Here is a 13,993-nt window from a genome sequence, read left to right on the forward strand (position 1 = left end):
GAATAATCTAACAGTCAATCACCCAAAATATCTAGATGTTATCTAACTCAGAATGGCTTGATGTTGTGATTTCCAAAATGATTATCCATTTCTTGCTGACATTTAGGAATGTTAAAAAAAGCTGTCCATAGTATCTGTTAATGCTGATTGGCTATAGGAAAATATTCTATGTAGATCCTTGTTACCTGACTTGCCCTCATTTGTCCATAGAATACAGCATTGGGTCTTCAGAATAAACTCTCTCAGAAGTACAAGGATATGATTACAACCTTGAATCGAGCAGAGGATGAAACAATGTCCAGTGTCAAAGCTGAACAGATGAAAATCATTCAATCCTTAAATGAGAGCTTAAGCAACAGCGAGAAGGAAGCAGACAAAATAGAGCTGGTGATTGAACAAATTTCAAACCTTGGTAAAGATGGAGACATATACAAAATCATGAAGGTAAGACAATAAGTGGTTGATTTTCTAATTCCACATGCTTGACAGAGTGCCATTATATTTAAACATGGTAGGAAGCATGGTAGTTTTCATGAAATGGGAAACAAAATGGTAAAGCTTCAATTTTTTGGGAAGTTCGTGCTGAAATGACAAGTGGAAGGGTTAATGTGACAAAACACTGAGTGGACACTCGAGCTCAACCCATTCAAAATTGAATTCCATCATGGATTCAGGAGTTGCAGTGGACTGGCCCATCTTCCATCACAACGTGGGAATGGTGCCAGGAGAAAAAAAAGTGGTACTCAGAAGAAAATTGATCCATTAGGATAAAATGAGATAACTGCCATGTACTAGATCCAGGCATTTAATCACGTTATTTTTTATTTGATTTGGAAATTTGAAGCATTGTATACAGTACAATGTTCATCCCTGATTAGTTAAGGTTTTGCTGTAAACATCACCCTTCTTTCTTCCTTACCTTTGTTCACTTTCTAATCTTCATTTTTTGTTTTTCACATTATTTCTTAACCACAAAAGGACATACTAGCACATATATGCCAGTGGTATGCATATATAGTGAAAATTCTGCCATTTTTAGAAATCAATGGGGTAGTCAAGTAAACAGCAATGATTTAGGTGGTTCTAGGAAACATCAATGACATCTGCCTCCTCCAAAATTAACAAATAAAATTTTAATTTTGTTCCTTGTTATTCAATTTCAACTTTTTTTATGGTCATTGTCCATTCATTCATTCAGTTCCTCATCATCCTGCCTTGATTTTTAATTTCTGTTCTTTTTCTTTGTAAAATATTTTTATTGAATTTAATGAAAAAATATGCACATAGGGATCTAATATATTTGCTGGAATATGAGAAAAGACAAAAACTTTGAACATTTCAAATAAAACCTTGATTATTCAGAGTATAAATTGAGTTATACTTGATTATTCGGAGTATAAATTGATTGCGCATCATATTTTTTCCAAAAATATTGAAAAGGAAAAAAAAGAACAAAAAAAGAAAAAGAGAGAACCCCCCCCCCTCCCATAATCAAATCCCCTCCCTTTAAACAAGGCAAACTTGCATATCTAATAAAAATAAGAAATGAAAGGCAGCTCTTGGAGACTAGCTAGTGCTGTTCAGCAGTATCCAAACACCTGAATTCATTAAATTATGGTAATGCTCCATGAATGGCCCCACGTCTTATAAAAGTTTTAAAAAAATTTTTTTTTTATTTTTCACACTATGAACCATATTAACCAAAATAGACACAAACATTTCCCTCTTGAATATACAGAGTGTCATTTTCTCCCATTTTCCCCCTCTCCCTTCCCTCCCTTCCTCCTTCCCACCCCCCTCCAAACCCATTAAACGTTCAACATATACAATACAATAAACCCATTAAACAATGTCATCACACAATGAAAATAAACAAGAAAATTGTGTCATCTACTTTTACACACTGGGTCAGTTCATTTAGTCTTCTTCTCATTCTATCATTTTAGGGGGTGGAGGTCTGCGGTAGGCCCTCTCTGTTGTGTTCCATGCACGGTTCCCAAATTTGTTCAAATAATGTGACTTCATTTATAATGTCAACTTGGAAATCAGAAGAGAGCCTGAGAGTACAGCAATGGTACATGGAAATGAATAAATGTATTCCACTGGAAAAAATAACACCTTTACATCCTTGACATTACGTCTGATTTTTTTTTCTAAATATAGAAAGGGCATGACCTCCTGTAACCATTGAGTATGGGTAGGTGGAGTGTTGCTTTTCCATTTCATCAGAATTGCCCGTCCAACTATTAATGAGGTAAAAGCTAAAATTTGCTTCTGAGATGAAGTCGACAATATTTTCTCTTGTTGAGATAAACCAAATAGAGCAGTTGTTCCCAAACTTTCCCAGGCTACCTCCCTCTTGGTCTCCAGGCCATGTCCTGAATGTGCACCCCCCCAAACATACAATGGCGCTGGGGGAGGATATTGGCAGTGCTCAACCAGTGGGGGGGGGGGGGTTGGAGGCTTGTGCCAGCACTGAGCGGGGGAAGACTAATGGTGGCACTGAGCGAGGAGGTGCTAATGGTGGCACTGAGCAGGGGGAGGCTAATGGCAGTACTGAGTGTGAGAGGGCTAGGGGCCATACTAAATGGGGGAGTTAGTGGCAGTCACATTGAGGGGGCAGGTTTGTGGCAGTGGCACTGAGCAGGATGGTTAGTGGTGGCGGCACTATGGGGGGTTAGTGGTGGCAGTACTGAGGGGTGGTTAATGGTGGTGGCACTGCGTGGGGAAGTAGCGGTCATGCTGAGCGGGGGTAATGACAGCAGCGGCACTTAGTGGGGGTAGTGACACCAGTGCAACATGGCGGCTACTGAGCCCAGCTGTCGCGAGACCACCTTGCTTCTGATTATTTTGCTCAGTGCTGCCACCCTGAGTCTGGCCAGAAAATTACTGCACTGGCTTCTTCGCTAAACTTTGCAGCAGACTGAATAATAATAAGGTTTGGAATCCTCCCCTTTTCCTTCACCGCCCCCTTGGATCTTTCCACTGCCCAGAAGGGGGCAGCAGTGCCCACTTTGGGAATCACTAAAATAGAGCAATTAAGAGACATGGCTCTAATTTGACCTTAAGAATGATTGATAAAGTTTAAAAGTAATTTTTAAAAAAAGCTTTCTAAACAAGGGAAAGTCCAAAACGTGTATCAATGAAGGTCAAAATTTTTACACTTATCAGAATAGAAGCGAGATAACTTTTGAAATATGCACTCTATCTACCACCTTGAATTGCAACAATGTTGTGCACAAAATGAGGATTCATTAACCAAACTTAGAACAATGCTCCAATCCTCATCTTCTCCCAATCAGTCTTAATCTTACCTAAATAAACTGTTCTCAAATCTATCTAAATAATTGATATTGAGCCTCTATGGGAAAATTAAAAGTCAAAAAGTGAATCAAGAATATTTGTTTCAGAAATCCATGGAAAATTAGAAGGCATGGTCTGACTTGCAACTATCTGAAAAATTTAAAATTTACCCTCATTTGTTCAAAAGAAACAAAATTTATTTGAATTAAAATATATTTAAAATGATTAATCCCCAGTCTACACCACTCTCTGAAACTCCATCTGACAAAGAAGGTAAAAAAAATTCTTTCAGGCCTAATGGTCTTTTCTTTCTTTCACTTGTTGGATCCCACCTTTATCTGCCATCCTTTCACTCTTTCACTCATTTGTTCTTTCTTTCACTTCCATGTTCCTTTTCATTCTTCTGTTTGTTCATTCGTTTATTTTCTCTCTTTCACGATCTTTTCAGTTCTTATTTCACGTTCTCTCACATTTTATTTATTTTTCTCTTTTCTTTCTCATTCAAAATATTATTTCTTTCTTGAGTGTTAATTTCACAACATGACCAACTTTTGTATCACCTGTCTCTCTTCCACAGGGAGTCTGAGCAGAATACAATTTGGGGGTGGAACAGAAGGGGCATTATCTCAGAATTCAAAACAAGTGGCACAACAATTGGGGGGACAGTGAGGGGAGCTGGGGTGAAACAGGCAGATGGTGACAGAATAGTCACAATCTGAATATAGGCAGACATCATCAAACACTTAACGCATGTAATACACCAGTGAGCTGGATGTAGAGTTGGGTGGAAAAGTGGCAGATAGAGTTCAATGCGGATAAGTGTGAGGTGATGCATTTTGGAAGGTCAAATACTTAAGAGTGTGGATGAAAAGAGGGACTTTGGGGTTCATTAATAGGGGGATTAAGTTCAAGAGTCAAGAAGTCATGTTGCAACTCTACAGATCTCTGGAGAGACCACACTTGAGAGTATTGTGTTCAATTCTGGTCACCTCCTTGTAGGAAGAATGTGGAAGCGATGGAGAGGGTGCAGAGGGGATTTACTAGGATATTGCCTGCACTGGAAAATAAGTCTTATAAGGCAAGGTTAGCAAAGCTGGTACTTTTTTTTTCCCCTGGAGTGAGGAAGGATGAAAGAAGATTTAATGGAGGTCTACAAGATTCTGAGAGGCATAGATAAGGTGAACAGCCAGCACCTTTTTCCCCAAGGTAGGAATAGCAAACACCAGAGGACATCTCTACAAAATGAAGAGAGGGAAGTTTAGGGGAGACATTAGGGGTAGGATTTTTACACAGAGAGTTGTGGATGTCTGGAATGCCTTGCCAGGGATGGTGGTGGAGGGTGAAACATTAAAGGCATTTAAGAGACTCTTAGACAGGCACATAGATGATAATATAATAGAAGGTTACGAGGTAGGAAAAGTTTTGGTAGGAATATGTAGGGCGGAACAATATTGAGGGCCAAAGTCTGAGGGCTGTAATGTTCTATGTTTTATGTTCTATGTTCTGTGTCTATATTCTATGAAACCCAGTAGTTCATGCAGCATCCAAAGGAAGTAGAGGGGTGGAGGGTAACCAGCATTGCTGCATGACCTGCTGAGTTTCTCCGGCTCCCAGCATCTGCAGACTTCCTTGTTTAAGAGCAAATAGGGTTAGGGTTGTCTTTTTCTAGGGCAGTCCTTGGGGACTGTGGATGCTTAAACTGCACTCTGATTTTGCATTGAAGACCGGAGAACGTTGTTTTGTTGGGTTGTACTTGTACAATCGGATAATAACAGACTTGAACTTCAATCTGTGTGGTGGAGCACTCCTTCCAACACTGATGCTGACCTTATTTGTGAAGCATGAATCTGACATCCTGAATGTTCCTCCTCCAATTGGAACTGACAGGGCTAATTCATCTTTTACCAGCAAGCAAGAGCAGAATGCTAAATTACCTCCTTCAGTGGAATAAGTTTCCATGATGTCTGATTTTTTTTCTAACCTCAATTATTCCCGCTGTTCCCTCACATTTGTTTTATGTTTCTTCCACAGGATAAACAAGACATTTTAACACGGTAGGTTTTAACAATGAAACGTATTTTGTGGATGATTGATTGAAATAATGCTATCAACAGGAATGGAGCGCTCAAACTCATTGAAATAATTAGCTTTAATATCCATCCAAGCAGTCTTCATTACAAATAAACAAACACTGTTGCCATATTTTTAACCAGTATTCAAACAAATGAAACATCATAAATCATTCCACTGAGGAGAAACTACATCCAGTAAAATCGCCATCACCCAGAACTAAAGCAACCAGTAGAAAAATTGCAGAAAATAAATAGGTTAAAAAAAAGGCCAAAATTTTTAATTGGCACCTCCAGCAGTTAGTTCGCCAATCACGCAACACGTAAACACAAGCAACCAGAAAATTCACTTATCTGGCATCTACCCAAAGGTAGATGTGGGTTTTATTGTATAATAAATGCGAGGAAGCTGAAATACTGCAAATGCTCAGCTGGTCAGGCAGCTCCTGTGGAGAGAGAAACAGTCCTTGGAACTCTTACAAACAAATTCTTTCACCACAGCTGGAGCCTGAACTGCTGGGAATTTCTAGAATTTTCTGACCAGTACCCATATATTCATGTTTATTGCCACATGTTCTGAGATACAGTGAAATGTTTTGTTTTGCATGCTATCCAGGCAGCTCACAAAGTGTTGCCACCTCCAGTGCCATTTCAATTTAGGGAAAGCAGGTGAGACGATTAATCATAGCAATTTTAATTTTAACAGACAAACCAAATACATTCAAAATGCCTGTCTGACATTCCTCTAGTCATAGGCTCTGTTGACAAGGTTACGGTCCCGGCTTGTCTCCCTGAGTGTATGAATCCACCACGGTAGCCACTTCTCTCACTCCCTGTTGCCTCTCCTGCAGACCTGCCTGGGCCTAAATTGGCTGATTCTGACACCAGTCTGGGTTTTGGCTCTGCTGTCTTGAGTTGAGCCAGAGCCGAGCCCATATCCCACCCCCACCCCTGATCCTGGTGCCCTCTGCCACTGCTGTGTCATTGAGATGGAGCAGAACTGGAACATGATTTTACACAAGCTATAGAAGGGGAAGAAGCAGCTCCACAGTTCAACAAGATCTTTTTCATCTTCCCGCAGTGAGAATGTTGATCAACCAAAGGAACTGGTCACACTAACCATCCAAGGCTCATATTTGCAAAACAATATGTATTTATTTGTACGTTTGAATACTAGTCCTGCATTTGTCTGTGTGTGTGTTATGTCTGGTTGTGTGTCTGCATGTTTTGCACTGAGGACCAGAGAACCCTGCTTCGTCTTGTGCAATTGGATGACAATAAATTTGATGTGACTTGACTTGAGATCATGAGCTGATCCATGACTTAAACTTCCTGGCCCAATCACTGATGAAACTCAAAAAATATTTCAGCCTCTGTTCTAAACATACGCATTGACTGAATATTTACAGACCACTGTGTTAGAGAATCTCAATGCTCTCAATGAAGAAATTTCTCCTCCTCTGGGCCCAAAATGACCAAACCTTATGCCTAGATGATGTCTCCTAATTCTAATCACTCCCCCTGAGGAAGTAGACTCTATGATTTCAGGTATCAAGGCAACCAAATCCAGATAAAGAAGGCCTGACATACTCAAACTGTCACCATACCATTGCCCGCTTATTCTTGTGAATCCTTCATCTCTCCTATGCCCCAGATACACAATTAAACTGCACCTGGGCAATATACAAATGTTTTTGCCAAACCTTGAGCAATTGCTTATTTCATGACCGTTGGATCCCAATCTTCTTCTAGTGAAAGGAAACATTCCACTTACTTTCTGAATTACTTGCTCTACCTGCATGCTTCTGTGCAAGATCACCAACCCATTTTGACCACTGACATTTAAGAGTTTTCCATCATCTGTCCTTTTTCTAATTACTTAACAAAGTGAATAACCTCAGATTTCTCACTGCTGCCATCTTCCTTCTGACTTAGATGAAACCCTCGATATCCATTCTTTCTGCTCTCATCGTGGCATCTCCACCAGTGCAAAGACAATGCTTCAGCTCTATGATGTAACCAGCACATTTCTTTCATTCATTGCGACAATATTAGCTTTGGTTAGTGACTATTTAAAACATGGGATATTGGATCAGTTCCCATGTTAAGTGTTTCCATACTTAATCATGGAAAGCTGTTCCAGCACCTTACACAATTCAGTGTATTTAGATAACCTCAGAAAAATTAGAAGATTCATTATTCTGTATCTTTAATTATTTTTTTAAAATTTAAATTTTGAATGTAGACAAAACGTTACGAGCCCGGAGGACCCCAAAACCCAGCAGCAATAGATATTCACCAAGACAAATGGTTACTTAAACAAAAGTTGCTTTTAATTATCTTTAAACATGAAAATAGAATCAAACTTTAACTTATCACTAACTTACTTATCCTAACTTTTCTTCTTTTTTTTCTTTGGCTTGGCTTCACGGATGAAGATTTATGGAGGGGTAATGTCCACATCAGCTGCAGGCTCGTTTGTGGCTGACAAGTCCGATGTGGGACAGGCAGGCACAGTTGCAGCGGTTGCAAGGGAAAATTGGTTGGTTGGGGTTGGGTGTTGGGTTTTTCCTCCTTTGTCTTTTATCAGTGAACTTAACCCCCTTCTAATTCTAAGCACACGTGTATGTAATGTGTGTAAGTTCAGAAAAGTTCTTTGGTTCACAGTCCAATCTCACTTTTCATTCCTTCGAGTTCGCTGGTTGCATGCAATTCTTATACTGTCACAGAATTTAACGTTTATGAAGTTCACCAGGCTTTGGTGCTTGAAAGGTAAATGGTTACCGCTCAGGAAGGTTCTTGTCGGTTTTTAGAGGGAGATTTGTTGTTCCAGGACATCCACAACTGATGTACTTCCATCAGTCACCTCAGTGTCTTGCTGACAAAACCTGCCAGTCTGACTCTCTCTGCTTGCAAAACCACATGACCCGCTTACAGCAAGTTCTCCTTCCAGACAGCAGCATCTCCAGCATTCTTTTTCATCTGTTGCCTTTGACCAACAACAATCCATTAGTGAAGTCTCTTGAGCACTCTTCAAAGCTCTTGCAAAAGCTGAAAGACTCTATGTCTAGCATTAGCAGAGCTCCAGTATTTCAAATAAGATTTGTTTTAAAGTGTTTGTATGTGACCTACTCTAATAAACCTTTCGCAATTTATCTCCCAAAAACATATCTATATACTCTGTCACAATAGATCATGGTAACAGGCTCTTTTGGCCCATGACCCCACACCATCCAAATACACCCAATTAACCTACGACTCCCCTCCCCTCTCCCCATTTAGGTTTCGAAGGGTAGGAGCAAACCAGAGGAAACCCATGCAGATACGGGGAGAATGTATAAACTCCTTGCAGACAGCGATGGATTTGAACCTGGATCGTTGGCACTGTAACAGTGTTGTGCCTACTGCCACGCTAACCTTGCAGCCCCTGTCTTGAACATTTCTCTGTTGGTGAAGCTGTCTTTAACATTTTTTAGTGCCTGGGCACTTTTTTGCAACTTTGGGCCTTTTTTAAAAATTCTCCTTATATCTGTAATAACAAGCTTACAATGAAGTGTCTTGCAATTTTCAGGTTTAAAAGCTTCATACGCTGCTGTCATTTCTTGCAGTAAGTGTAAAAACATGTAACAGTTACATATTGGTGGTTTTAATAAAAGCTGACAGTTCATTCCAAAAGAAAATAAATCTCTTTTGCAACACAAGAAAAAAACATCTGGCAGCATCTGTTCTGTTTGGGTTCACTCCCACGATCATGAATGAATCTTAACTGCTTCCTGTGTCATTTTCAGCAAGAAAGGCTATTTTGTCTCTCGAATCTCGTGGGTTTCTTTAGCACATAATAAAGAAGCAAAAAGCTAGAAAATATATAGCACAATTCCAGTAGCAAAACATCCTAGGGTACCTCATTAAATCAGAGAGGAAGCAAATGCTTAGTCGACATACGAGATGAGTTATGCAGACTGACTAAAACCTCGTGCAAAGAAGTAAATTTTGAGCAGACTTTTGTAGACAGGGGAATTAAAGGAAGATAGAGTTCAGCAAGTGTTCAGACTGCAGAGCCATGACGTCACTCGAGTTAGAAGAGAACAAAAAGGGATCCAAAATAGTCAAACAGATGGTGCAAATTGGGATGCAGGACTTGGAGGATTTAGAGCAGGTGACGGAGATGACAGGAAAAATTGACTTAAAATCAAAGGATTCCAAACTGCGAAGGCAACAAATGTCAAAGAGACGAGGTGGATAGAACATTGGCTTATGCCATCTGAAGAATTGGCCACAGAATATCCAGCAAAGTGCTGAATAAGATAAATCTAGAGATGGCTAAGCTCCTGCTAGAGACTTCAGCAGCAGAACGAGTTGAAGGCACTGAAGATTGAAAGTGGCTCTTGGGGAAGGGTAGGCTGAAAGTGTACAAAGGAGCTCAGTGGCAAGATTTTGTCTAATTTAGGCTGCAATGAAAGGATAGTCAGAGATTTGCTGTAGGCTTTAGTTGAAGGTCACTAATATATTTATTTGGCCTGTGTGGTCGCACACTACTTGAAAGAAGACACACACACACACACACACACGTAGTGTAGTCAGGTTAAGCTCTGAGTTTTATTAGGGCTCAGGCCCAACTTTTATATTTGCTCTGTTCCCGCCATGACCTCCCTTGGCTGATGTGCATAACAAAAGCGGGTTTCCCACGCGCGGGTACTTCCCTGCATGACAATCCCCTTCTGTCCCTGTCTGTTGGCTTTGCAGCAAGGCCAGCGCCATTTTGAGGTCACTGGCCTTTCAGCTGCCCTTGCCATTCACCCACCGATTTGCTTGTTGGGGCCAGTGCTGCTGCTGGCCTTTGGTTGGGCTTGCCACCCAGAGTGCTGGCTAGATTGCTGCTGCAGTGGGCACCACATGACCCCCCCAGAACTGGCGGTATTGTGTTATTGTCCTTGGCGTCCAAAGGCAAAGTCTCTGCAGCCTTCTGTGACCTGCCTCTTCAGTGTGGTTTTGGTGTCTCGACTGGGCGCATTGGGTCCAGGTGTGCTGGCTTCAGCCTGTCTGTGATGAAGACCTCTGTCTTGCCTCTGACCTACAGCTCGAACGTGTGCAAATGAAAACATACATTCTTGCAGATCTTTGGGTATGTTGGTCCTCATGTGTCCGTGCCTGGAAAGAGGAATCAGGGCCATGTTGTCAACTCTTTCCCTTAGGAGCTCCTGCTGAGGAACACTGCAGAGTCATCCTGTTGTCTGCCTGGGGATGGTATGAATTCTCCCAGGACCACCAGTGGAGCTTCGTAGATGAGTTCAGACAAAGAGGTGTTGAGGTCCTCCTTGGGTGCTATGCGGATGCCCAACAGTGTCCATGGTAGCTAATCTACCCAGTTGGGTCCTTGGAGTCTGGTCAAGAGTGTGGAAGCGCTCCACTAATCCATTGGGCTGTGGGTGATAGGTTGTTGTGTGATGCAGCTGGGCACCTCACAGGCTGGTGAGGTCAGACCACAAACTGGAGGTGAACTGGGCCCCTCTGTCGGATGTGATGTTGGATGGTAACCCGAACTGTGCCACCCAGGATGAGATGAGGGCCTTGGCGCACGATGTTTGGACATGTCCGCCAGCGGGACTGCTTCTGGCTACCTGGTGAAGTGGTCGACGATCATGAACAGATAGTGGAAACCTTAGGAAACTGGCAAGGCTCCTATTATGTCCACATGGATATGGTCGAACTTTTGTTCTGTGGGGTCCAAGTGCTGAGGTCGCTGGCCTTTCAGCTGCCCTTGCCATTCACCCACCGATTTGCTTGTTGGGGCCAGTGCTGCTGCTGGCCTTTGGTTGCACTTGCCACCCAGAGTGCTGGCTAGATTGCCGCTGCAGTGGCAATCTGTACCTTGGTTTGTTTGGCATTGTGTGCACACCTTCGCCCATCTGTTGTCCTGTTTGCTCAATCCATGCCACACATATTTGCTGGCCACCAGCTGGACCATGGTCCTGATGGATGGATGAGTCAGTCCATGGACGGAGTCGAAAACCTATCGTCTCCAAGCCGCCGAGATAATGAGTCTGACCTGACTGGTGGCCATGTCACACAGAAGGGTGGTGTTAACCTGTTCTGACTGGGATGTCCTACAGCTGCAGTCCCGATATGACAGTACTGTATTTGAGCATTTTCTCATTTTTCTGCTGTGCCTCTGCCAATGCCACAAAGTCCATTTCCCTCAATAGCGCGTGGATACTTTGCCTGGACAATGCGTCGGCCACGACATTGTCCTTGCTGGAGACTTGCCTTACATCTGTGGTGTACTCCAAGATTAAGACTGGTATCATTGCTGGTGGGCCAACCAGGGTTCCGAGATCTTAGCTAAGGCGAAAGTCAGGGACTTGTGATCTGTTAAAGCCATGAAGGACCTGCCCTCTAGGAAGTATCTGAAGTGGCAGATGCTAAGTACAGTGCCAGTAGCTCTCTGTCAAAGCACTTGTACTTCAGTTCTGGAGGCAGCAGATGTTTGCTGAAGAAAGCTAATGGCTGCCAACTTCCTTTGAATATCTGCTCCAGAACTCCACTGCTAGTCGTTCCTGAGGCATCCACCATCAGGGCTATTGGAGTGTCTGACCAGGGATGTGCCTGAAGAGCGGCATCTGCCAGGGATTCCTTGGCCTCCACGAAGGCTTCCTCTGACTCTTCATCGAAGGTGATATCCTTCACCTTGCCTTCCATCTGGTTGAAAAGGGCTGGATGATCTAGGCAGCTGAGGGGATGAACCTGCAATAGAAATTGATCATCCCCACAAACTCCTGATGATGTGGCCTTGTTGAGTCGGCATTAGTCGCCGTAAGATCTCCAGCCCCCAGTTTCTTTGGGTACTATGTGCAGGGGAGATGCCCATGGGCTGTCTGACCGCCATACAATGGTGGGCTCCTCCAGCTTCCTGAATTCCTCCTTCACCAGCTGGAGATTCTCTGGAGGAAGGCGTCTTGCCCTTGCATGGAGCGGCGGGCCCTGGGGCAAGATGTGGTGCGTACTCCTTGTCAGGGCATCACTGTGGTGAATTGGGGGTTGAGCACTGTAGGGAACTCAGCCAGGACCCTGGTGTACTCGTTATCTGATCTCTGTATGAAGTCAAGGTGGAGTGCTGGGAGCCTGGTGTCTTTGAGGGAGAAGGTTTGAAAAATCTTGGCATGGACAAATCTCCTTCCCTTGAAATCCACTAGCAGGCTGTGGGCATGCAGGAAGTCTGCCCTGAGAAGCGGCTGTTCCATTGTGGCCAGCATGAACACCCAAAAGAAGAGGCTGCCTCTCATCTGAAGTTGGACCTTGCGGGTACTGTTAAGTCCAAATCGTGCTGCTGTTGGCAGCCCTCAGCATGGGGCCTAACTGTCTGTTTCTGATGTCCTGTTCTGACGGGGGCCTCGTTCGGACTGTCCATCCCAAACCTACAGCAGGCTGTCTTGGTGGCCATCCGTCATGGCCATTAGTGATGGCTGGCCCCGGAGTTTCCCTGAAATGTGCATGGTGGCCTGTACCGTCGGGCTCTGGTGCCCCATCTCTGGTGGTAGAAACACCACTGTTCATCTGGATCACCTCCTCTGGGGTGCTCCTGTTCTCTCAGCGGCTCTGCATGGGTCTGGCTGCGGGGTTTAGTGACAAGCCCCAAGGAAGCTGAGCACTCTCTCTTCTGTTTCCACAGAATGTCTGCTCATGCTGTTACTTTTCGGGGTCGCTGAAATCCACATCAGCCAGGAGCAGTTGGATGTCCTCGGGCAGTTTCTCCAGGAATGCCTGCTCAAACATGATGCAGGGCTCATGTTTGCCCAGGTGATCCAACATCTTGTTCATGAGGGCTGACGGGGGCTTGTCTTCTAGCCCGTCCAGGTGGAGCAGACATGCCCTCTCTCACGCTGTCTTTGAAGGCGGTGTACATGCCTTGCAATGGGGGCCTCTGGATGAATTTGGCCACCTGGCCTGCTGTGTCCTAGTCCAGGGCTCTCACCTCGTGGTAATACCGGATGAATTCTGCTGTGATATGTCAGATCTGGAACTGTGCCTCAGCCTGGTCCAACCACTTGTGTGGTCAATTCGACCAGAATATTGGTAGCTTGAAAGTGACCATGCTGACTGTTGCCTGTTTGCTCATCACTGGGTTTAAACTGTCAGGGTCAACAATTGTAGCCGTGCGCTACTTGAAAGAAGACACACACACACACACACACACACACACACACACACACACACACACACACACACACACACACACACACACACACACACACACACACACACACACACACACACACACACACAGTGTAGTCAGGTTAAGCTCTGAGTTTTATTAGGGCTCAGGCCTTTTATTAGGGCTCTGTTCCCGCATGACTCCCTTTGGATGACGTCACAACATGCATAACAAAAGCAGGTTTCCCATGCCAGTGCCATTTTGGGGTCGCTGGCCTTTAAGCTGCCCTTGCCATTCACCCGCCGGTTCCCTTGTTGGGGCCAGTGCCACTTTGCGGGCTGCTGGCCATTGGTTGCACTTGCCGCCTGGAGCACCGGCTCGATCACCACCGTGGTGGGCTGTCACACTTGTTAATTTTTCTCGATGCAGGCATTGCTGGCAGACAATATCTATTGATGATCTCCAGATATCC

General features: G+C 43.8%; 1 protein-coding gene across 3 annotated transcripts in view; it reads left to right on the forward strand.

The window, feature by feature from the left end:
* LOC138757042 (E3 ubiquitin-protein ligase TRIM39-like) overlaps nucleotides 1–13,993 on the forward strand; it is an 87,111-nt gene that overhangs the window by 20,655 nt on the left and 52,463 nt on the right. For 2 of the 3 annotated variants that reach the window (XM_069923673.1, XM_069923671.1), the window contains exons 2-4: nucleotides 211–444; nucleotides 5,335–5,357; nucleotides 8,944–8,979. In XM_069923673.1, the coding sequence (XP_069779774.1) occupies nucleotides 211–444; nucleotides 5,335–5,357; nucleotides 8,944–8,979 (293 nt within the window). The remainder of the gene's footprint in view (nucleotides 1–210; nucleotides 445–5,334; nucleotides 5,358–8,943; nucleotides 8,980–13,993) is intronic. The other variant, XM_069923672.1, reaches the window with a different exon arrangement.

This window comes from Narcine bancroftii, chromosome 3 (assembly GCF_036971445.1).
Source record: "Narcine bancroftii isolate sNarBan1 chromosome 3, sNarBan1.hap1, whole genome shotgun sequence".
Classification (NCBI taxonomy): Eukaryota; Metazoa; Chordata; class Chondrichthyes; order Torpediniformes; family Narcinidae; genus Narcine; species Narcine bancroftii.